We start from the raw sequence: 21,793 nt of genomic DNA, 5'->3' as shown, positions 1-21,793 counted from the left end.
CCCCCCTCACCTTCCCCCCAGCCCACCCCCCATTCCCACCTCCTCCAGGGCAAACCTTCCCCGAGGACTGAGATCAACCTGGTAGACTCAGTCCAGGTAGGTCCAGTCCCCTCCTCCCAGGCCAAACACCCTAAAAGGATACTTCTTACTCACCTTGAGTTGGCCCTGGGAATAAAAGGAAAGTTAAAGACAGTGAGGTAGTGGCAGTGACTAGCCAGCACAGTATAGGGAGACCCATCGCAAACAGCAAAAAATGTGAGGAGGTGGGTGTGTTACCGTGAACAACAGAACCTATTTTTCTGCCTTCTGCTGTCTTTAAGTTCAGTGAATTTTTCCTTTCCCAGGTCTAGGATTTGTATGGTTGTCTTTTGAGAACAGAATTCAGAGCTGTTGGAAAGCCATCTTTTGTCCTGGGACCAGTACTGGAAGTGACATACTTTGTATTTTTCCCAAGGCTTCAGCGCTTTCTTGCTGACTTCCGTGACCTCACGAGCTGGGTGACTGAAATGAAAGCCCTCATCAATGCAGATGAACTGGCCAATGATGTGGCTGGTGCTGAAGCTCTGCTGGATAGGCATCAAGAGCACAAGGTAGTATTTCCAGGATCTTCCAGAACTCACAGAGATCCTCCTGCCTCTCCCTCCCAAGTGATGGGATCAAAGACATGTGCCTCTACCACCCTGTTTCAAGAAAGGTTTAAAGAACTTGTTAGGTGTGGTAGTGCGTAATTTTAATCTCAGCACTAGGGAGGCAGAGGCAGATGAATCTTTTGAGAAGAAGCCCAACAGGACTGAGAGCATTTGCAATGAGTCAGCGAAGTCCACAAAAAAGCTAAGGCAATTTTGAGAAACATGGTAGAGGAAGGGAGGGATTCACTTTACTGGGTACTATAGAACTGTAGTATGCAAGTCTGTGTGGCATAAAAAAGAATGAACAGTAAATAGGAGGGCTTGGATCTATGTGAACACGTGGCCTGCAGGCTGGTGGCAAGCCCTTCTCGGTTGGCAGATAATTATTTTCATACTTGGTTTCCGAAGCTGATGCTGACAGGCAGCACTTTAAACCTGCCGCTCTCCCTCTTTTCTTAGCGGTCTCACTTGCTAATGGGTGTTTGAAATTCAACCGTTGGTGTCACTGCCACCCGTCCCTCCCCCAAAAGATGCTGGAGTATGCTATCTCTTTTTCTCTGCAGGGAGAGATCGATGCTCATGAAGACAGCTTCAAGTCTGCCGATGAGTCTGGGCAGGCTCTGCTCGCAGCTGGCCACTATGCCTCTGATGAAGTGAGGGAGAAGGTAAGAGAGTGGAAGCCAGGACCAGAGAATGCTCCTCTATCCCTGTGACCAGCTAGGGGCCCACCATCCATTGAGAACACGCATTAGCCCAAGATTCGGCCACTAAGGGGCAGCTTTTTCCTATAGAGACTTAAAAAAGATACATGTGGCTGGTCGGGGTGGCACACACCTTTAAATCCCAGCACTGGGGAGGAAGAGGTGGGCAGGCAGATCTCTGTGAGTTTGAGGTCAGCATGGTCTACATAGCAAGTTCCAGACCATCTAGGGCTATATAGAGCCTGTCTTGGAGCGGGGAAATTTGTATGTGTAATATATTAGACCAAGAGACTATTTTTTATTCTTTTAACTTTCAGGCATACCTAACACTAGTAGTTGGAACAAATAGGAAACAAATTGTAAAGTGTCTCAGGCATTCATGAACGAACTTAACAGGTTTGGGATGCCCACTCAATTGACAGCTCTCATTTGACAATCCATCCTCTGTTTACATGGTATCAGAGTCTTTCATCTATCTACAAGTCACCTTGGCATTTTTACCTAAAATGTTTATGATAATATGACAGTAAATTCTAGGTTAGTCAGGATGAGGTACTTGTAGATAGTACACACATCCTGGTTCTGTAGTATTTGTATATTTCTCATGATGAGCTTATATACATTAAGTGCTATCACACAAAGAAATGCCTAAAGCCTAGCATGAGCAGCTCTGTGTCTCCCAGAAGGTGGAAGGTAACTTTGCTTCCTGTTCCCCAAGCTGAGCATCCTTTCAGAGGAGAGAACCACCCTCCTGGAGCTGTGGGAGCTTCGGAGGCAACAGTATGAGCAGTGCATGGACTTGCAGCTCTTCTACCGTGACACTGAGCAGGTGGACAACTGGATGAGCAAGCAGGAGGTAATGTTCATCAGGAGCCCCTACCAGGGAAGGACAAGGGTCATGCCCTCTCTCTCCAGCAAGTGCTGAATTTGTTTCAGGACATCAGAGCCATTTCAGTACTGGATAGAGTGAGGAAGGGAACTGAGCAGGTTTCTTTTGGCCCTGTCTGCCTGTGACATTGCTGAGACAGGAAGGCACTGAGAAAAGATTTGTGCAGTACCAAAAGGGTTTCTAAAAAATTAGAATTTAGCCTTCTGTGTAATCTGAATGTAAGAGAAGCTACAAGAGCTATGTGAGAGCTGGGGTTGGTACCTATTTGCATTCGTACTCAGAAAGCTAAGGCTGGAGGGTCACAAGTTTGAGATCAGCTGAGCTGCTTAGAAAGTGAAAGAGCGGGGCTGGAGAGATGGCTTAGAGGTTAAGAGCACTGACTGCTCTTCCAGAGGTCCTGAGTTCAATTCCCAGCAACCACATGGTGGCTCACAACCATCTGTAATGAGGTCTGGTGCCCTCTTCTGGCCTGCAGTCATACATGCTGTATACATGATAAATAAATAAATCTTAAAAAAAAAAAAAAAAGAAAGAAAGAAAGTGAAAGAGCATCTGGACTGCATAGTGAGACCTTGTCTCAATATCCTTCCTCCCTTAAAAGAAATAGTTAGAAAAATGTTTGGATAGAATATACGGTAAAGATTATTTTAAGTGTTCCTGGTTGATTTTTTTAAATTATTTATTCCTATTTTTATGTGTATTAGTGTTCTGCCTATGTGTATGTCTGTGTGAGAGTGCTCGATTGCTTGAAACTGGAGTTATAGAGTTATAGACAGTTACGAGCTGTCTGGTGCTGGGAATTGAACCCAGGTTCTCTAGAAGAGCAGCCAGTGCTCTTAACCACTGAACCATTTCTCCATCCCCCTCCTGGTTGATTTTTTTAAAAAACACTATATCAGGTACTATATGACAATGTTTTAAGGGTTTTTATTATTATTATTAAGAAATTTTCAGGGTTGGGGATTTAGCTCAGTGGTAGAGTGCTTGCCTAGCAAGCGCAAGGCCCTGGGTTCGGTCCTCAGCTCTGAATAAAAAAAAAAAAGAAAAGAAATTTTTTATTCATTTTACATACCAACTACAGATCCCCCCCTCCCCCCCTCCTCCTGCCCCCTCAGCCTCCTGGTTGATTTTTAAAAGCATATAAAATCACAGCACTCGGGAGGCAGAGCCAGGCGGATCTCTGTGAGTTCGAGGCCAGCCTGGTCTCCAAAGCAAGTTCCAGGAAAGGCCTAAGCTACACAGAGAAACCCTGTCTCGAAAAACCAAAAAAAAAATAAATAAATAAAATAAAATAAAAGCATATAAAAGACTAGACTTTGCAGTAGTGGTCTCAGAAGCCTAATTGCCATAGAATATTTCCTGTCTGTGTTTTGCCAAAAGTGTGCTTTTGTTTTGGGGCTGCAGATGAAGGAGCAGTCCCTGATGCTGCACTCTGGCTTTCCTTTCTCCAGGCCTTCCTGCTAAACGAGGACTTGGGTGACTCATTAGACAGTGTGGAAGCTCTTCTGAAGAAGCATGAGGACTTCGAGAAATCTCTCAGTGCCCAGGAAGAAAAAATCACAGTAAGACCCTTCTTGTCATGTGGTCCACAGAGTAAACAATCCCCTTCTAAGAGGTTTGAGAGCTGTCTGCACAGTACTCCCAGGAATATGTAAGACCTCATGATGAGATCATTCGATTTTCTTGTACACGTAACACAGCTATATGGAGCAGAATCACTTGATGGAAATCTCCAAATTCAGATATATTGACTGACACTAAATCGGAGTAAGGCAACACGTGCTCATTCCGTAAAGAAAACGTGTGAGGGGCTCCTGCAGCAGTTGATGTCTGCACACTTGAGGGGAATGAGCAGTCTTGTGCTCTTTCATAACATCAAGCAGAATCCTCCAGGCATGGTCACTTGCAACAGTGATGTCTGTGTCTGTAAGAGCTCACTCTTGAGAACCAGATACTTACAAGTAAAAAAAAAAAAAAAGGATCTCATTCTCATAACCTTTTACATTTAGGATTTTGTGTTAGACCAAATTCATAGCTATCCTAGGGTACATGCAGCTCATGAGCCACAGGTTGGACATGCCTGCAGGTGAGCATAATCAGCCAACTGGGCCCAGTGGTGGGTGCATGACTCAATGCAGACCTTGACTGTTAAGATTAGGATGTTTTCTCTTTTCTCTATAGCCTAGGCTAGGGTTGCGGTGCTTAGTGACCACTCTTGCCTTCCTTTCTAGGCACTGGATGAGTTTGCAACCAAGCTAATCCAAAATAACCACTACGCAATGGAGGATGTGGCTACTCGCCGAGATGCTGTGAGTCCCCTGGGCTTATCTTACTCCTTTCTTACAGTGTGCAGGTTCCCTTTCTGAGATATTTGTTGCGGTTCAGTTGAGCTGGCCACCTTTTGGGGAGCATAAACTGTAAAATCCCATGGTCCTTCCTTGTCTTTCAGCTCCTCAGCCGCCGAAATGCCCTCCATGAGCGAGCAATGCACCGCCGGGCCCAGCTGGCCGATTCCTTCCACCTGCAGCAGTTCTTCCGTGATTCTGATGAGCTCAAAAGCTGGGTCAACGAAAAGATGAAAACTGCCACTGACGAGGCGTATAAAGTAACGTACAATCAGTTTTGTCACGTGGTACTTGTGTAAGCTAAATTACCTTTTCTAATGCTAGTTGGAGCTACAAAACAAAAAATTAACGAAGGGATTCCATAAACCACACTAGCTAACATATGCTGACTCCTTTATGGACATGAAGTAACTCTGCATACTCAGGTTTAAAGCAGAACCCTCTTGTTTTGATTGGCAGGACCCATCCAACCTGCAAGGCAAAGTCCAGAAGCATCAGGCTTTTGAGGCTGAGCTTTCAGCCAACCAGAGCCGTATTGATGCCCTAGAGAAAGCTGGGCAAAAGCTGATTGATGTCAACCACTATGCCAAGGAAGAAGTAGCAGCTCGTATGAATGAGGTCATCAGTTTGTGGAAGAAACTTCTAGAGGCCACAGAACTGAAAGGTAGGAGAAAGTAGAAAAGTGTTTGGTGATAGGTGCATTTGGGAAACTGAACATTCCTCTTTGGCTCAGCGTTCTAGGACTAGATACCACCCAGGAAGGGTAGAGTGATAGTTTTGCTGTTAAGGATTGTTGCTATGTAGGGATTACTTGGCTTGGATTCTCAATACTTTGATCATTTGGTAAGTGTGATTGAAGGTAGTGGTTGGTTGGAGAGACTAAAGGGAATGAATTGAGCCTTCTCACTTAAAATCACAGATTAGCTGTGATCCAGGAATAGTATCTCATAAAATTAAAGATGCTTTCCAGACAGCCTCCAGTTAGCCTGTAAAATGTATAGCAGAGGTCATATTAGAGGTTTTCTTTCACCTATTCAGTAAAACTGGACAGTGACTAAGATTCTCACCATAATCCTCCACCATGATACCATGGCTCATGATCAGTATTAATGAATCGCATTTCTAACAGAAAATTAAACCCACTCCCTTGACCAGGAATAAAGCTCCGTGAAGCCAACCAGCAGCAACAATTTAATCGCAATGTTGAGGACATTGAATTGTGGCTGTATGAAGTCGAAGGTCACTTGGCTTCAGATGATTATGGCAAAGACCTCACAAATGTCCAGAACCTCCAGAAGAAGCACGCCCTGCTAGAGGCAGATGTGGCTGCTCACCAGGTGGAGTGGGGAATGGGACCTGTGGTGGAGCAAGGCGGTGCTGAATAGGAGAATGATGAGTGTTGGGGGAACGTGAAAGAAATACATGGCTGTCTTACAGGACGCTACATGCTTCTATTCAAAGTGTTCTCCCTCAGTGCTCTCCGGGAGCCTAGAGTGAGGGAAGGCCGTGGCAGAACAAACATTCTCAGGGTAGGGCAAGCACCGTGTTAACTTTTCTTGGTGTCTGATGAATCCTCACACCAAGTAATAGGCTGGAGATGTGCAGAGAAGAGTCTCTGGGAGTTGGTTGCAGTTTTCAAACCTTATCATCCTGTTCCCAGGATCGAATTGATGGCATCACAATTCAGGCCCGCCAGTTCCAAGATGCTGGCCATTTCGATGCCGAAAACATTAAGAAGAAGCAAGAGGCCCTTGTGGCTCGCTATGAAGCTCTCAAAGAACCGATGGTGGCCCGGAAGCAGAAGCTGGCAGATTCTCTTCGTCTGCAGCAGCTCTTCCGGGATGTGGAGGATGAGGAAACCTGGATTCGAGAAAAGGAGCCTATTGCTGCATCCACTAATAGAGGTTAGTCTCTCTGTCCCAGGCAGCACCATGCCACTGCAGCATCCCATAGCATAAAGGATTCTGTCAGAGGGAGTGAGATGAAGTTTAGACCCCTGTACTGCAGCACTGCTGGGAGCCCATAGTGTCACTTCAGTGCCGGTTGACAAGAGAATGGATTTTGCTTTTAGGCAAAGATCTAATTGGAGTCCAGAATCTGCTAAAGAAACATCAAGCTTTACAAGCAGAAATTGCTGGGCATGAACCCCGTATCAAAGCGGTGACACAGAAGGGAAATGCCATGGTGGAGGAAGGTGAGTAAGTGTGGTCACTGACTAGACCTGGTGGTGTTCTTTATGTCTTTACCCTCTTGGCTCAGTACATGGACCTGGACCCAGCTAGTGAGGCCAAGACTGAGCCCCGTCTCGTTCTGTCAGTGGCTCTGACCAGGCCTCATCTGGGAGTTTTGCTGTCAGTCAGTGTGCTTCTTACCCTCATCTCTCCAGGCCATTTTGCTGCCGAGGACGTGAAGGCCAAACTGAGTGAGCTCAACCAGAAGTGGGAGGCACTGAAAGCCAAAGCCTCCCAGCGGAGGCAAGATCTAGAGGACTCACTGCAGGCCCAGCAGTACTTTGCCGATGCCAACGAGGCTGAGTCCTGGATGCGGGAGAAGGAGCCCATTGTGGGCAGTACCGACTATGGGAAGGATGAGGACTCTGCTGAGGTAGCTCAGACCTGAGCATCGCATGTATTTGGGAAATGGGCCCGGCCATAGAGTAGAAAGCAAAGTAGTGGAAAAGGTGTTGTAGGAAAGGGGAAGTATCCTGCAGCTGCTTTTTAAGGTGATTAGGAATCTTTTTTACTTTTTATTTTGGAAATTCAAGACCAAAGAAAAGACTGCTTGTCACCCACCTTCAACTGTTAAGTCACATTTATTCTTCATCATGTGAATGCAGACATGTAGTCAGACCATCTTATGCAAGAATGCTAACCAACACTGACACCTTTTGTAAACTTAGCAATGCATGTACATGCAACACTCAGTGCATACACCAACACGCGTGTACCCTTTTTACTAATCATCTGTTGTTTTACTGTAACTCTCATGTTTGATTCATGAAGGTCTGAGACAGTTGTCTCCAGACCTACCTCTTGACAGTCTTGTCAGAAACAGAATGAGAGATCTGGGGCCACTGCCCAGTGGTAAAGCACTGGTGTAGCATGTACACAGTTCTGGATTCCATTCCCAGTGCCAAAACCCTCCCTAGGTGAGTTGAGCCTTCACAGAGAACCAAAACGCAGGAGATATGTTAGTGGGGAGTGACACAGTAGCCTTGTAAAAAGGGATTCCCAGGTAGGTGAGATAACAGTTCTGTGGGTGTCTGCATATTTCAGATACTTTGCAACCAGGTAAAGCAGGGGGAAAGAGGAGATTGTAACTCAGCAGTAGACAGGCTGGCAAAGATGGCTCAGTGGGTAAAGGCACTTGTGCCAAGTCCGTTGACCTGAGTTCAATGCCCAGGCCCATATAGTGGAATCAGAGATCTGACTTCTGCAAGTTGTCCTCTGACCTCCATGCATGAGCCACTGTGTATGCACACACAGGAAGAAGTATAAGCCAACATGAGTGGGGAAAATTCCACAAGGTGCTACCCCTAGATGAAAAGCTATTAGTGATCAGCGGCTGAGAGAGGGAGAATCCATTTCCTCCAGAGACAAGCTCCCATGTAGGTTGTCCAGTCACAAGTGGTCAGCCCCGGACGCAAATACATATATGTGCAGCAATAAATTTACTCAGTAGAGTGCGTGCGTGCGTGCGTGCGTGCGTACGGAGAGAGAATAGTAATTGTAGAAAAGGAGGGAAGTATGGGAGTAGTTGAAGGGGAGAGGGGAGTGGAGATGTAGGTGCACTACTATTGTATGATATTCTCAAACAATTTTAAAAATGTATTTTACAAAATATAAAAAAAATTAGGAGTATACAGAACAGCTAGCAGTCATGTCTTCTTATGGCAAGGGCCTCTGAAGACAGACAAGGTTCCATGTGTATGGTTTCAGGCTCTGCTCAAGAAGCATGAAGCTTTGATGTCTGATCTCAGCGCCTATGGCAGCAGCATCCAGGCTTTGCGAGAGCAGGCCCAGTCATGCCGGGTAAGTAGTGCTGCCGTTCTAGTTCTAGAGTACTGAGGGCCCAGGATGAGGCAAGGGAAATTGACAGACATTTAAGGCCGTGGGTAGTATTCTTTGGGTTTGTTTGTGACAGGGTCTCACTGTGTAGACCAGGCTGGCCCCAAACTTGAGTAAATGGCCTGCCTCTGCTTTGGTTGCTGGAGTGCTGTGATTAAAGGCACATGTCACCATACCTGCTATGGGCAACATTCTTCTCACACAAAGGTCTACAGTCAGGCACATTTAATTGAAGAGAGTTTTTGTTTGGTTAACTCTACCCCCCTTTTGGTGTTTCAACAGGGTCTCACTTTATAGTCCAGGTAGGCCTCAAACTAATTAATTCTTCCCTTTTAGCTTCTCAAGTGCTTTATTTATACACATGAGCCACCATATCTGGATTTTTCAGTCATATATTTGTTTTAATGCTCAACAGCTTGAACAAATCACTTTCAGTAGTTTCAGTAAAGAACTCTGAAGGAGCTGGGTGTAGTGGCATAAATCTTTAATCTTAGCACTCAGGAGGCAGAGGCAGACAGCTCTCCAGAATGAGTTCAAGGCCAGCCTTGTAGCTAGAGTTACCCTGCCTGGCCCACAGTCAGGACAAATCTCTGTCACCTGCCAGTCCCACAGCCGCTCAGACCCGACCAAGCAAACACAGAGACTTACATTGATTACAAACTGTATGGGCATGGCAGGCTTCTTGCTAACTGTTCTTACAGCTTAAATTAATCCATTTCCATTAATCTATACCTTGCCACATGGCTCGTGGCTTACCGGCATCTTTACATGCTGTTTGTCATCATGGAGGCTGGCAGTGTCTCCCTGACCCAGCTTCCTGTTCTCTCAATTCTCCTCTCTGTTAGTCCCACCTGTACTTCCTGCCTGGCCACTGGCCAATCAGTGATTTATTTATTGACCAATCAGCAACACATTTGACATACAGACCATCCCACAGCACAGCCTGGTCTATATGGCTCTTTACAAAGTTCTTTTTAAGTTTCAGGGCCACATAGAGACCCTGTCTCAAAAAAAAAAAAAGAACTCTCATAAGTGTGTATTTAATATATCTGTTAAAGTTGGACTGTTGTGTGCTTAGGTGACACATTATGAGTGACATTTAATCATTTTGCCTTTCCTCTGGATTGTTAGCAACAAGTGGCCCCCATGGATGATGAGACCGGGAAGGAGCTAGTCTTGGCTCTCTATGACTATCAGGAGAAGAGCCCTCGTGAGGTCACCATGAAGAAAGGGGATATCCTCACCTTGCTCAACAGCACCAACAAGGCAAGGCACAGGATGGCCAGGGTTGGGTACATCAGCACCGTGGAGTATGTTCTCTGCTGGATATCCTTGGGTAGAATGGGAAGAGAAGAGTGTTACTTTATCAAAATCCCAGTCACTCTTCATTTATCCAGAGCCACATATGACTAGGGAAGTATTAGATCAATCCTCTGGAGTCTTGACATGTGCAAGTAGTGCCACGAGTCACTTGCAGGATCTTCACAATCAATCAAAATCAAGTGTTCCTGGCTGAACATTCTCCCTTTTGAGGCGTGATTTATTTGCTCCATAACTTACACTGTTGGTGGTAGTTGTTTATGGTGCTGGCCCTGGAAGACAAGACCTCATGGAGGCTGGACAGGCACTGTATCCTACTGAGCCTGTCTGTTGGTTACTCATCTAGACTGTATAGTTGTAGCTCAAAATTAGCAGATAGTTGAAGGCAGCTGTGATACACCTTATACACTTCATCTTCAAATTAAATGCTGCCCAGTACATCAGCTTTAGTTCCTTAGCACTTGCTTGTATGACACTGTCCTTGAAGGGAGGGATGTATTCCTTTGCATAATACTTGACTGGTCATGAGGGATGCTGCTTCCCATCTTAGTTAAGGTCAAAGAACTGTTCTGGCCGTTGCTAGAGAACTCTGAGCCCATCCTTAGTGATTAAGGAAGCCTGTGAGTCTTATCTGTCATTAACATCTTTTAAACTAAAATCCAACTCTCTGGTCCACCTAGTTTGTACAAGAGCAGTGTTCCCTGCCATATTTTAAAGGTGAGGTTGAAAATACTGTGTCTGCTGTGCCCATGGTAACTTCTAAGCACATATGGCAGACACTTGAATTATAGTTAGTATAACTGAAGTTCTTGGTGAGTTTGGTTCCAATATACAAAAGCTAAATAGGTCTGTGTTGCTAGTGGCTACAGTGTTGGACAGCATAGTTTTGAACTAACTGCACATGGGAAGGCTGGCCTCCATGGTTAACTGCATCTTTAACCTGTAACTCTCCGTGTGTGGCACTGCAGAGTGACTTTAATCTGTCACAGGCTTCTTGAAGTAATAGAGCTCCTTTGTGTGTGTCTGCTACATACACATGCAAATAGGCCAGTGTTTTGGGCACTGGAGAGGTTGCTCAGCAGTTAGGAGCACTTGCTCCTCTTCCAGAGGAGTTGAGTTCCCAGCACTACATCACAAGACTCACAACTCCCTGTAACTCCAGCTACAAGAAAATCTGACACACGCTTCTGGACTCGGTGGGCATACGTGTGAGCACATACTTGTAATATACACACAGAGACACAAAATTAAAAAATAGAAAAACAGGCCAGTGTAAGCTCTTGTCTTTCTCAGGAAAAGAATATGCTTTCAGTCTTCTTTTTCTCTCCCTTAGGATTGGTGGAAAGTGGAAGTGAATGATCGTCAGGGTTTTGTGCCAGCTGCATATGTGAAGAAGCTTGACCCCGCCCAGTCAGCCTCGAGGGAGAACCTCCTGGAAGAGCAGGGCAGCATTGCGCTGCGCCAGGGGCAAATTGACAACCAGTAAGGGCTTGAACACACACAGCACAGGCTAGACAGCCCTCAGGGCTTAATCCGACCCTCAAATCAGATACAGTCAGTGTCTTGGGGTCTCTGGATCCCTTAGTACTCTTTCTGCTTCCCTCAAGTCTCCTAACCCACAAATTCCCCTTTTAGAGCCCAAATTCTGGACTAATACCTTAATCTCACTTGTTTTTTCCTGTGCTTCTGGGCTGCTTTTTCTACACCACATTTTACTACTTGATACAATGTTAGCCTTTGGCTTGCAGGCAAGATTCTTTTGGGGTTGCATTTTCAGATATCTTACCCCTTGGCTCTGCCCCCCTTGGACAGCTGCCTAGAGAGCTGCTCTCTCTTCCATAGCTTTGGATTCAGAGAATGTAATTTATTTTTTAAGCTGGTTTTCTCCTCATCATATAGATAAGCCCCATATTGTACTGTATGTCTGTCCTGTAGTGCATACCTTACTCTGCTAATGAAGTCAACAGCTTCGGGCACCTAGGAAATACCCAGGACATAGATTTCTAAGTCCAGTAGGGCTTAGAATAAGAGCTTTTCTGACCTTAATGATGTTGAAATGACAAGAACCATTTGTTCACTTAGGAGTTCTTCACTGTTCCTGCATACACAAGGGGACACTTGAGTTTGTGTTCTTGTCACAGGCCTGGGTCATAAAAGAGCACAGTATTGATGGAGATAGTGTTGCTGAACTGGCTGTTAGACTCAGCACTGTCCTTCAAGTCTCTTCTGTCCCCTGGCCTTGCTCTGTGCAGTTTAGTGTTTGCAGTACAGGGAACGCTGCCTTAAGTGTAGCAGACTTGTCAGGAACACGAAGGTAAACTAACCCTCTCATTTAATTTTCCTACTGTTTCTCCACTGTGATTTTTATTCATGGCCTGGGCTGCTTCTGAGAGCTTTTGAATGATTCCTGAGTTTTTTCCACTTCAAGCATCTGCCATCATGGCACCAGTCGGAGCTGCTGCTTTTCATTCCCGTGGATTAATCCCACTAATGTGTGCATGCTTTTGCTGTACCCCCTCTGTGCAGGACACGCATAACTAAGGAGGCCGGCAGTGTATCTCTGCGTATGAAACAGGTGGAAGAACTGTGAGTAGGCTGAGAGCCTCGCTGAGCCCCCATGTCCACTCTACGCCTGTCCATTCTCCCTCTGCCGCTTTTCTCCAAAGCACTCTCCATTCAGAAAAGTGGTGCAGGGGACTTGCCACGTCTGTAGCACAGCTTTGCTGGCTGTGGGAGAGCTCTCCATGGAACTGCTCTCCCCGGCTGCTTCTGCCTGCTTGTGTTGGAATGGTGTTGGTTCACTCCAGTTTTGTGATACACAGGAGCAGTCTCTGTCCTCTATAAACCTGCAGCCAGTTTTGCCGTAGTCTTCAGTAGGGAGGAAGTGAAGTGCTGCTTAGAGGTTGAGGGGCTCTGATTTCTGGTATCTTGGCACTTTTTTATTTGTTTGGGAAACTTAGATTTAGTGATGATTTTCAGATTTTTCTTAAACTTCGAATTTGATTTCTTAATCAGATTTGTTTTTGTGTCTCTAAAGATTGTGGCAGCTGAGTTTTTTGTATCTTAGTTTGCATGGGTTAGAAAATTCTTTGATTCTTCTTAAGTCTTGCAGATGATGAAGTTGTATACATACCAAATGTTCTTTCAATAACTTGCTGAAAAATACACAGATGACTATGGAAATGTCCTGCTGGCCAGAGATGGAATATCCTGTATTGGACTGTGTTAAAGTTCATATCTTCCCCCACTTAGGGGTTGCTCAGAGAATTATGAAAACCAAGACATTCCCTTATATGTATTATGTAGTTTCATCTTTGTGTAGCTTCATCTCATCTCTCCAGTGTAGCCGCATGAACATTTTGTTTCTGTGCCAAGTGCTTGGTTTCAGGCTTCGGTGGTCATCATAATTGCAAACCTGGCCTGGAGATGAGTGTGCCCCAGCCAGTTATGACCAGTGCACTGTGCGCTTATCCCTGAAGCTGTAGTTTGGGTGCTTAGTATCCTCATCTTTGTGTGCTCTGATCCTTTGTTGATCCTTTGTTGCTAGGCATCATCATTACAAAATCATGCCTTGGATCACACCTCAGATGCCTAGTGGTTGTCCTGTGTTAGCATCTTTGGGTTCTTGCCCATTTTGTCACCCTCTTGACTTCTGTCAGATATCAGTCTCTGCTGGAACTGGGTGAGAAGCGGAAAGGCATGTTGGAGAAGAGTTGTAAGAAGTTCATGTTGTTCCGGGAAGCGAATGAGCTACAGCAGTGGATCAATGAGAAAGAGGCCGCTCTAACGAGTGAAGAGGTTGGCGCAGACTTGGAGCAGGTTGAGGTGCTGCAGAAAAAGTTCGATGACTTCCAGAAGGTATGAGAAGCTTGTAGTGTGGCTGCAGAGTTGTGTAAATACCTAGTTCTTGGAGCTGAAGGCATGGCTCAGCAGCCAGCTTCCGTTTCCATAATCCACATAGTGGCTCACAACCATCTATACCTCCATTTCACTTCCTCTACATGCACCAGGCACAAACTTGGTACATAAACACGCATGAAGGCAAAAACAACAGAGACATAAAATTAATAATTGGAAATTTTTTTAAGGAGCTGGAGAAATGGCTTAGAAGTTAAGAGCACTGACTGCTCTTGCAGAGGATCCAGGTTTGATTCCCCTCACCCACACTTACAACTCTCTGTACCTGTAACTCATGTAGTACACAGACATATATGTAGACAAAACACCAGTTCACATACAATAAGTGAGTAAAGTTTAAAAACAAAAAACTTGGCATTTAAATTTTTTTGGTTTTTTTTTTTTTTTTTTTTTTTTTTTTTTTTTTTTTTTTTTTTTTTTTTTTTGGTTTTTTTTTTGGTTTTTCGAGACAGGGTTTCTCTGTGTAGCTTTGCGCCTCTCCTGGAACTCACTTGGTAGCCCAGGCTGGCCTTGAACTCACAGAGATCCGCCTGGCTCTGCCTCCCGAGTGCTGGGATTAAAGGCGTGTGCCACCACCGCCCTGCGGCATTTAAATTTTTTGTTTTCCTTGTTTTGTTTTGTTTTTTGAGACAGGGTGTCTCTGTGTAGTTCTAGCTGTCCTGGAACTCAATCTGTAGACCAGGCTGACCTGGAACTCACAGAGATCTGTCTGTTTCTGCCTCCTGAGTGCTGGGATTAAAGGCAGGCACCATCATTGCCTGGCTTTTAAAATAAATACGTGTGTGTGTGTGTGTGTGTGTGTGTGTACACGTATATATAAAGATTTATCTATTTATTTATTATGTATTTGTATATCCAGTGGTCTTTCTGCTTGTGTGCCTGCATGCCAGAAGAGGACATTAGATCTCATTTATAGATGGTTGTGAACCACTGTGTGGTTGCTGGGAATTGAACTCAGGACCTCTGGAAGCGCAATCAATGCTCTTAACCTCTGAATCATCTCTCCAGCCATATGTATATATTTAAGTATTGGTTCTCACTGGTGCAGTGGTGGTGCACACTTTTAATTCCAGCACTAGGAGGCAGAGGCAGGTGGATCTCTGTGAGTTCAAGGCCAGCCTGATCTACAGAGCAAGTTCACGATGGCCAGGGCTACATAGAGAAACCTTGTCTCTAAAAAAAGGGGGTGAGTGGGTTAGTTCTCAGGACATGAGATGGCTCATTGGGTTAAGGCATTTGCCACCAAGCCTGGGATTATTCTGAATTCAGTCTCCAGAACCCACTTGGTGGCCAGAGAGAACTGACTTGCACAAGTTGTCCTCCTAACCTCATACGTATACTGTGACACACTCACGCCACCACACACAGAAAAATAATACCAAAACAAAAGAAGTTGGTTCTCTTGGGTCTGACAGCAGATTACTGAGGTGAAGATCGTATGGATTGTGTAATCTATATGACTTAGAATTTACTCTCTCTGCAGCTTCTATGTTTGTCCGGTGCTGGGGACTTACTTAGAATTTACTCTCTCTGCAGCTTCTGTGTTTGTCCGGTGCTGGGGACTTAGAGTGTCCCCCCTCCCCTGACTTGCTATTGTGTATTTAATTATTGTGACTTTTACTTCAAAGGATCTGAAAGCCAATGAGTCTCGGCTGAAGGACATTAACAAAGTAGCTGAAGACCTGGAGTCTGAAGGTCTGATGGCAGAGGAAGTGCAGGCTGTGCAGCAGCAGGTGGGTGTCTTGACCTTGGACCAAGGTTCTTCCTCGAGTCCTTCCTAGCCCCAGAGACCTCATTCTTTTTTCTTTCTTTTTCTTTCTTTCTTTCTTTCTTTCTTTCTTTCTTTCTTTCTTTCTTTCTTTCTTTCTTTCTTTACTTGTTTGTTTGTTTGTTTGTTTATTGTTGAGACAGGGTTTCTCTGTGTAGTTTTGGTGCCTGTCCTGGAACTCACTCTGTAGCTCCACCTGCCTCTGCCTCCCGAGTGCTGGGATTACAGGTGTGCGCCACCACCACCACCGCCGGGCAAGGCCACATTCTATAACACAGAGTTGAGGCCAGTGTAGTTCACACTTCATCCCATGCTCTCCCTAAGCCCATAAAGAGCTGTGGAAGCTGAATGTCTGCTGCCATTGGCTTCCTTAAATAGATAAATGTTGCACGTATAAGCATTAGATTTGGAGTTCTGATAGCTAGTAGCTAGTGATTTCCCAGCTAGATTTCCAGCGTGTCTTCTGTGGCTCTTCGTTCCACCTACATTTACTGTATGGCATTCTGAAGCATGTTTCCTCTGTGTTAACACCAATTTTCTTCTCTCCTTGTAGGAAGTGTATGGCATGATGCCCAGGGTAAGTCACAGGGTTCCATGTAGATCTCAAGCTTGGCAAGGATTTAGATTTTGGGAAGAATGTAAAGGCAAGAGCTACTGAATGACAGAGACCTTTTGTTATGTAAGAATGTGAAAAGGAAATTCTAGGCATCTATGCTGCCTGCCATTCTCCAGAACAAAAGTGAGGGTGTTTTGTTATTAGAGTGTTGCCCAGATTGGCATGGAACTCATTATATAGCTCAGACTGGCTGCAAATTCACAATCCTGCCTCAGCCTCCTAATGCTAAGGTTATAAGAGCTTACCACCTACCTGCCCAAAACATGTTTGATCTTTATCTTTCTAAAATTTTTTCCCTAATACTATTCCTTTATTATTTGTTTGTTTGTTTTTCAAAGGATTCTCTTAGTATGACTTAAAGAAAAGATGACCATTATATTGAATTTCTTCCTTCCATCTCTTTTACTGTGTTTGGAAAAAAATAAACCGGGCCGCGGCGGTGGCGCACGCCTTTAATCCCAGTACTCGGGAGGCAGAGCCAGGCGGATCTCTGTGAGTTCGAGGCCAGCCTGGTCTACAGAGCGAGATCCAGGAAAGGCGCAAAGCTGTACAGAGAAACCCTGTCTCGCGAAACCAAAACATAAAAAAAAAAAAAACCAGTAGGGAGCTATAGAGTTGAATCTGAAATCAGTTCTAGCACCCACATGATGGGTGGCTCACAACCATCCTTAACTTCAATTCCAAGGAATCTGATGCCCTCTGCTGAACACCCTGGGCACCAGGCCTGCAGGTGGTGCATGTACATACATGCAGACAACACTCATTGACACAAAATAGATCTTAAAAGGGGAGGAGGATTTTTATGTGTTAAGTGATTCCTTTCAACCAGCCTTAGGTTGGTTGCTGGGTAGTCAGCTCTGAGTTCCATAGTAGTGAAGATGAACTGTTGGGTTTCCTCTGGGATCACAGTCGCTGACTGGAAAGGTTCTGTGCTTATGACATGCTGCCTGACTCCTTTTTCTTTGACTAGGATGAAGCAGATTCCAAGACGGCCTCCCCATGGAAGGTAAGAGCGCCTTTGCACTGGCTCACGTGTTCTGCAGGAACTTGCAGCACCTTACGTTCTTCCGTGTGTGCCTTTTTCTTGATGTCCAGCTTGTGGTGAGCTCTCACTTGGTTGGTACGGGCTCCTTCTAACCCTAGTGCCTGTATTCTGCTGTCTGTGTAACTGGCAAGCGTAATACACAGAAGCAGAAGACCCAATAAGGGTGGCCCATCTTGATCCCAGAGTACACCTCACCTGGGGAGTGATCCATTCTCGTGTTACCCCCCAGGATGGCAGAGGACAGTAGGTCTGTTACTAGGACTGAGAATGGGAGTGACCTTAGGCCTCCTGTCTTATCTGAGTGACCAGATCTGTAGCTCAAGCAAACCTGTGTATAGAAGGTCCCATCTCCAAAGCAGGAAGGGGAGGAGCAAGTTACCCCCACAGCTGACGTCACTCACCCAGTGCAGGGTTAGCGCTGCACCAGAACAGCAAAGCTCTGCCAGGGAATGTGGAAGGAGGCTTGGTATACTGTGCTTCCAGCTAAGATTGCAGCACCAGCCAGACACACTTTAGTTTTACAGGATCTTCTCTTCTGGCTCAGCTCTTGTAATTCATTGCTTAAGCTATAAACCGGTTACAGGTAGAGTTCTGTGTTACATAAAAGTACATTCTCAGGACAGAAGACAGCTTGGAAATCTAGCCTCCTCTGCTCACCCTTGTGCTCTTCAGGTATCTTGTCTAAGCTGTCCCAGCCCAGGCTTAGTGTCCCTCATGGTTCTATTATTAACTTGGTTTAAAAAATAAAAAAAGGCATGAGACTTTTTTTCATTTGATTCAGTTCTTCATGTCCCACTGTTACTTTTCTTACAGCAAAATGGAATGAATTTGACTTCCTATCTGAATGCTCTGCCAAGCTTTTCTAGCAATGTATATTCTTTTGAAAATAGATTTAAAAAACAAAACAAGGTCTCATGTAGTCCTGGCTAGCCTCGTACTCACTACAGAGACGGCTGATCTGGAAGTCACTGTGTAGACTAGGCTGGCCTTGAACTCACAGAGACCCACCTACCTTTGCCTCCCAAGTGCTGAAATTAAAGACATGCACCACAATGCCTAGCTGAAAAGAACAGCTTTACAATTAATTACACATGTTTGTCATGTATATATGTGTGTGGGAACACCCACCACAGTGAGCTTATGGAAATCAGAGGACAGCTTCTAGGAGTTGGTTCTCCCTTTTGTACTGTGTAGATCCGGGGCGTTGAAAGGTCATCAAGTTGGCAGCAACTGCCTTACTTGCTGAACCATCTCACTGGCACAGATTTAGAGATCGTTGTGAATTGTCTCCTGTTTCTAAGAAGGGTTGGAAGATGATTGCCCTGCCTCTGGACCCTGTATAATACCCACATGTCGTCTGGGGTTCATGGGAGCTTTGATGGCTTCCCTCCTCTGCATCAGAGATGAGCCCTGCCTCCTTTTATCATACTTGAAAGACTTGGAGCCAAGAGGAGTTTTTTGCTTTGTTTTTTTTTTTTTTTGTAAGCTGGGTGGAATAGCACATTTTGTCGCTCTTGGGTCTTTACAAGTATCTGCATTGTGGATGAGAAAGCTAATTCATTGGCTTGCATCCATTTTCAGCCAGGAATACTGTCCTCTTTTCTTCAGGACACTGTTAGAAACCACAGCCTGGTAACCACATTAGCCATGGAATGAGTGATTTTTGTCCCTCACTAGTAAAGAAACCATCACAGCAGCCAGTGTGTGTAGAGCTGTTTCTGGAGGGGTCTTCGTTATGGACAATAAAGTGTACCATTCATGACTCTGAGCTGCCATTCCTTCCTTCAGCAGCTGTCTTCAAGGTTTCACTCTCCACTTGGTTCTGCCTCACCCTGCAGCCAACTCCACTTATGTACTTGGTGTTTCCTTATGCTCTTCTAGTAGTTGGGTTTTTTTATTAATGCCCCTGCTTCAAATGTCTGTGTAGGGTAACGTGGGTTGAGTGTTGTGACCTACTTGGTGGCACTAGCAGATCTGTCTCTGAGTGGAAAGTCTTTTGACTGGTTTTCCTATGCTCTCCTCTCACAGTCTGCTCGCCTGATGGTCCACACAGTGGCCACCTTCAACTCCATCAAGGTAAGAAGTGGTGGGGGCTGGAGAGATGGCTGCGAAGTTAAATCTCAATGGCTGCTCTTCCAGAGGTCCTGAGTTCAGTTCCCAGCACCCACATGGTGGCTCACAGCCATCTGTAATGAGATCTGGTGCGCAGGCATACATGCAGGTAGAACACAGCATACATAATAAATAAATTTAAAAAACAAAAAAGTAACAAGTGGTGACCAGCTGCCCCGCTTACCCTTCCTTTTCTCCACCGTTTTCCTTCTCTTGACTACAGTAGAGGGCATGCTGTGACCGAGCTCACTTCATAGATCTCAGAAACATACTCAAGCATCCTCATCAAATCCCGAGTCATGAAGTGGCTTGATTAGGATTCTTTTGTTTGTTGTGGTTTGGGTTTGGGTTTTTCGAGACAGGGTTTCTCTGTGTAGCCGTGACTGTCCTAAAACTCCCTATAGACCAGGCTGGCCTCGAGCTCACAGAGATCTATCTGCCTCCCGAGTGTTGGGATTAAAGGTGTGCCACCACCACCCGGCTTGATCAGGTTTTTTGATCCAGACTTCAGTGTGAGTGTGTCTTAGTTACTTTTCTGTTGCTATGACAACACTCTGACCAAGGCAATTTATAAAAGAAAGTGTTTAATTAGGCTTATAGTTTCAGGTTAGAGTCCATGATGGAATGGCAGCAGGAACAGCTGAGAGTCTCATCTTATTCTACAAACAGGAGGCAGAGAGAATACACTTGGAATGACTAATCTTTTGAAACCTCAGAGCCTGCCTCTAACTCACAGTGACACACGTCCACCAACAAAGGAAGACAGTTTCTTCCCAAACAGTTCAACCAGTGGGGACCAAGTATTCAAACATTAGCCTGTGGGAAGCATTCTTATCCAGTTCTGCACAAAGCAATGCTAAAAACCTTCACTGGGATTTCCAGCTGCCTGCACTCACCTTTCCCAGGTCTGCTCTGGCCCAAGACTTCATTGGTCGTAGTACTGAGAGAAGACTCTTAGATGTGTCACTTGTATCGTGGGTGTCACGTGCAAGGCACCAATGTTTTGGAAAGAAGCACAAAGTTAAGTTTCTCCCATTGTTACAAAGAGGGTTTCTAGGTCAGGCATTTGAGGACTTTTCAGGCTATTGTATATGACTGGTTTTGATCTGCACAAGATCACTGTTGTGGTACACTGCTGGTGTATTTGCAAGGAAGATCAGAAATGGAAAATTACAGGTGTCCTACCACTTGTAGTTGAATCATTTTCCTAAGGCCTGGTTGTGGGTGTGCCAGATAGGTTAGAAGAAGGCTGATGTTTCCATTCCCCTGCAGGAGCTGAATGAACGTTGGCGGTCCTTGCAACAGCTGGCTGAAGAGCGTAGCCAGCTCTTGGGCAGCGCACATGAAGTACAGAGGTTCCACAGGTGAGGTTTGGCTGGGGCAGGAAGAAATGAGGACTTTGCACATCATAGATGGGGTTTGCTGAGTGGAATCTCACATAAGTAGCTATGTCTTGTTGATGTTTGGGCCCTTAACATCAAAGCTGATTAAGACACAGTGGATGTGGCCAGGCAGGGGTGGTGCATGCCTTTAATCCCAGCACTTGGGAGGCAGAGGCAGGCAGATCTCTGTGAGTTCGAGGCTAGCCTGGTCTACAGAGTGAGTTCCAGGACAGCCAGGACTGTTAAACACAGAAACCCTGTCTCAACAAACAAACAAACAAAAGACACAGTGGATGCTAGTTAATCCTACTGAGAGTGGATGTGTGTGTAATTATGACAGACACACAAGTGCCCGCACAAGAGGTTTCCTCTGACTGCCCTGGGACAAAGGCCATAGTGCTCAGCACTCACCATATGTCTTACTGCAGAGATGCTGACGAAACCAAAGAATGGATTGAAGAGAAGAACCAGGCCCTGAACACAGACAATTATGGCCACGATCTAGCCAGTGTCCAGGCCCTGCAGCGCAAGCATGAAGGCTTTGAGAGAGACCTTGCAGCTCTGGGTGACAAGGTAAGAGATGCTTGGGGAAAGTTGAGGCCTAAACTCTGCTGAGCACAGCTGTTTCTGTGGACATTCTTAGCACTCTTTGCCTATAGGTGAATTCCCTTGGGGAGACAGCCCAGCGCCTGATCCAGTCCCACCCTGAATCTGCAGAGGACTTAAAGGAAAAGTGCACAGAGTTAAACCAGGCCTGGACCAGCCTAGGGAAGCGTGCAGACCAGCGCAAGGCTAAATTGGGTGACTCCCATGACCTGCAGCGCTTCCTTAGTGATTTCCGGTAAAAACCAAGTGTCTTAATTATGTTTCTGTTTCTGTGATAGAAACCATGACCAAGTCAACTTATATAAAAAACTGTTTATTTGGGGCTCACAGTTTCAAAGAATTAAGAGTCTGTGACCATGGTAGGGGAGCCTGACAGCAGGTATGGCATTATAGCT

The 21,793-nt window shown here is 45.4% G+C and overlaps 1 protein-coding gene across 5 annotated transcripts in view; it reads left to right on the top strand.

Annotated features, from left to right (window-relative positions):
* Sptan1 (spectrin alpha, non-erythrocytic 1) overlaps window positions 1-21,793 on the top strand; it is a 65,668-nt gene that overhangs the window by 19,898 nt on the left and 23,977 nt on the right. For 3 of the 5 annotated variants that reach the window (XM_052725642.1, XM_052725644.1, XM_052725641.1), the window contains exons 9-31: window positions 455-590; window positions 1,193-1,294; window positions 2,049-2,186; window positions 3,671-3,781; window positions 4,451-4,528; window positions 4,669-4,824; window positions 5,024-5,228; window positions 5,720-5,901; window positions 6,225-6,468; window positions 6,636-6,758; window positions 6,951-7,168; window positions 8,503-8,595; window positions 9,763-9,897; window positions 11,285-11,433; window positions 12,478-12,537; window positions 13,611-13,809; window positions 15,498-15,602; window positions 16,191-16,214; window positions 17,224-17,259; window positions 19,327-19,374; window positions 20,683-20,774; window positions 21,221-21,365; window positions 21,452-21,633. In XM_052725642.1, the coding sequence (XP_052581602.1) occupies window positions 455-590; window positions 1,193-1,294; window positions 2,049-2,186; window positions 3,671-3,781; window positions 4,451-4,528; window positions 4,669-4,824; window positions 5,024-5,228; window positions 5,720-5,901; window positions 6,225-6,468; window positions 6,636-6,758; window positions 6,951-7,168; window positions 8,503-8,595; window positions 9,763-9,897; window positions 11,285-11,433; window positions 12,478-12,537; window positions 13,611-13,809; window positions 15,498-15,602; window positions 16,191-16,214; window positions 17,224-17,259; window positions 19,327-19,374; window positions 20,683-20,774; window positions 21,221-21,365; window positions 21,452-21,633 (2,961 nt within the window). The remainder of the gene's footprint in view (window positions 1-454; window positions 591-1,192; window positions 1,295-2,048; window positions 2,187-3,670; window positions 3,782-4,450; window positions 4,529-4,668; window positions 4,825-5,023; window positions 5,229-5,719; window positions 5,902-6,224; window positions 6,469-6,635; window positions 6,759-6,950; window positions 7,169-8,502; window positions 8,596-9,762; window positions 9,898-11,284; window positions 11,434-12,477; window positions 12,538-13,610; window positions 13,810-15,497; window positions 15,603-16,190; window positions 16,215-17,223; window positions 17,260-19,326; window positions 19,375-20,682; window positions 20,775-21,220; window positions 21,366-21,451; window positions 21,634-21,793) is intronic. The other 2 variants (XM_052725645.1, XM_052725643.1) reach the window with 1 other exon arrangement.

The sequence above is a fragment of the Peromyscus californicus genome, unplaced genomic scaffold (genome assembly GCF_007827085.1).
Source record: "Peromyscus californicus insignis strain IS unplaced genomic scaffold, ASM782708v3 Scaffold_7__1_contigs__length_154581171, whole genome shotgun sequence".
Lineage (NCBI taxonomy): Eukaryota > Metazoa > Chordata > Mammalia > Rodentia > Cricetidae > Peromyscus > Peromyscus californicus.
Note: the sequence above shows the minus strand (reverse complement) of the source record. Positions and strands in the feature narration are given on the sequence as shown.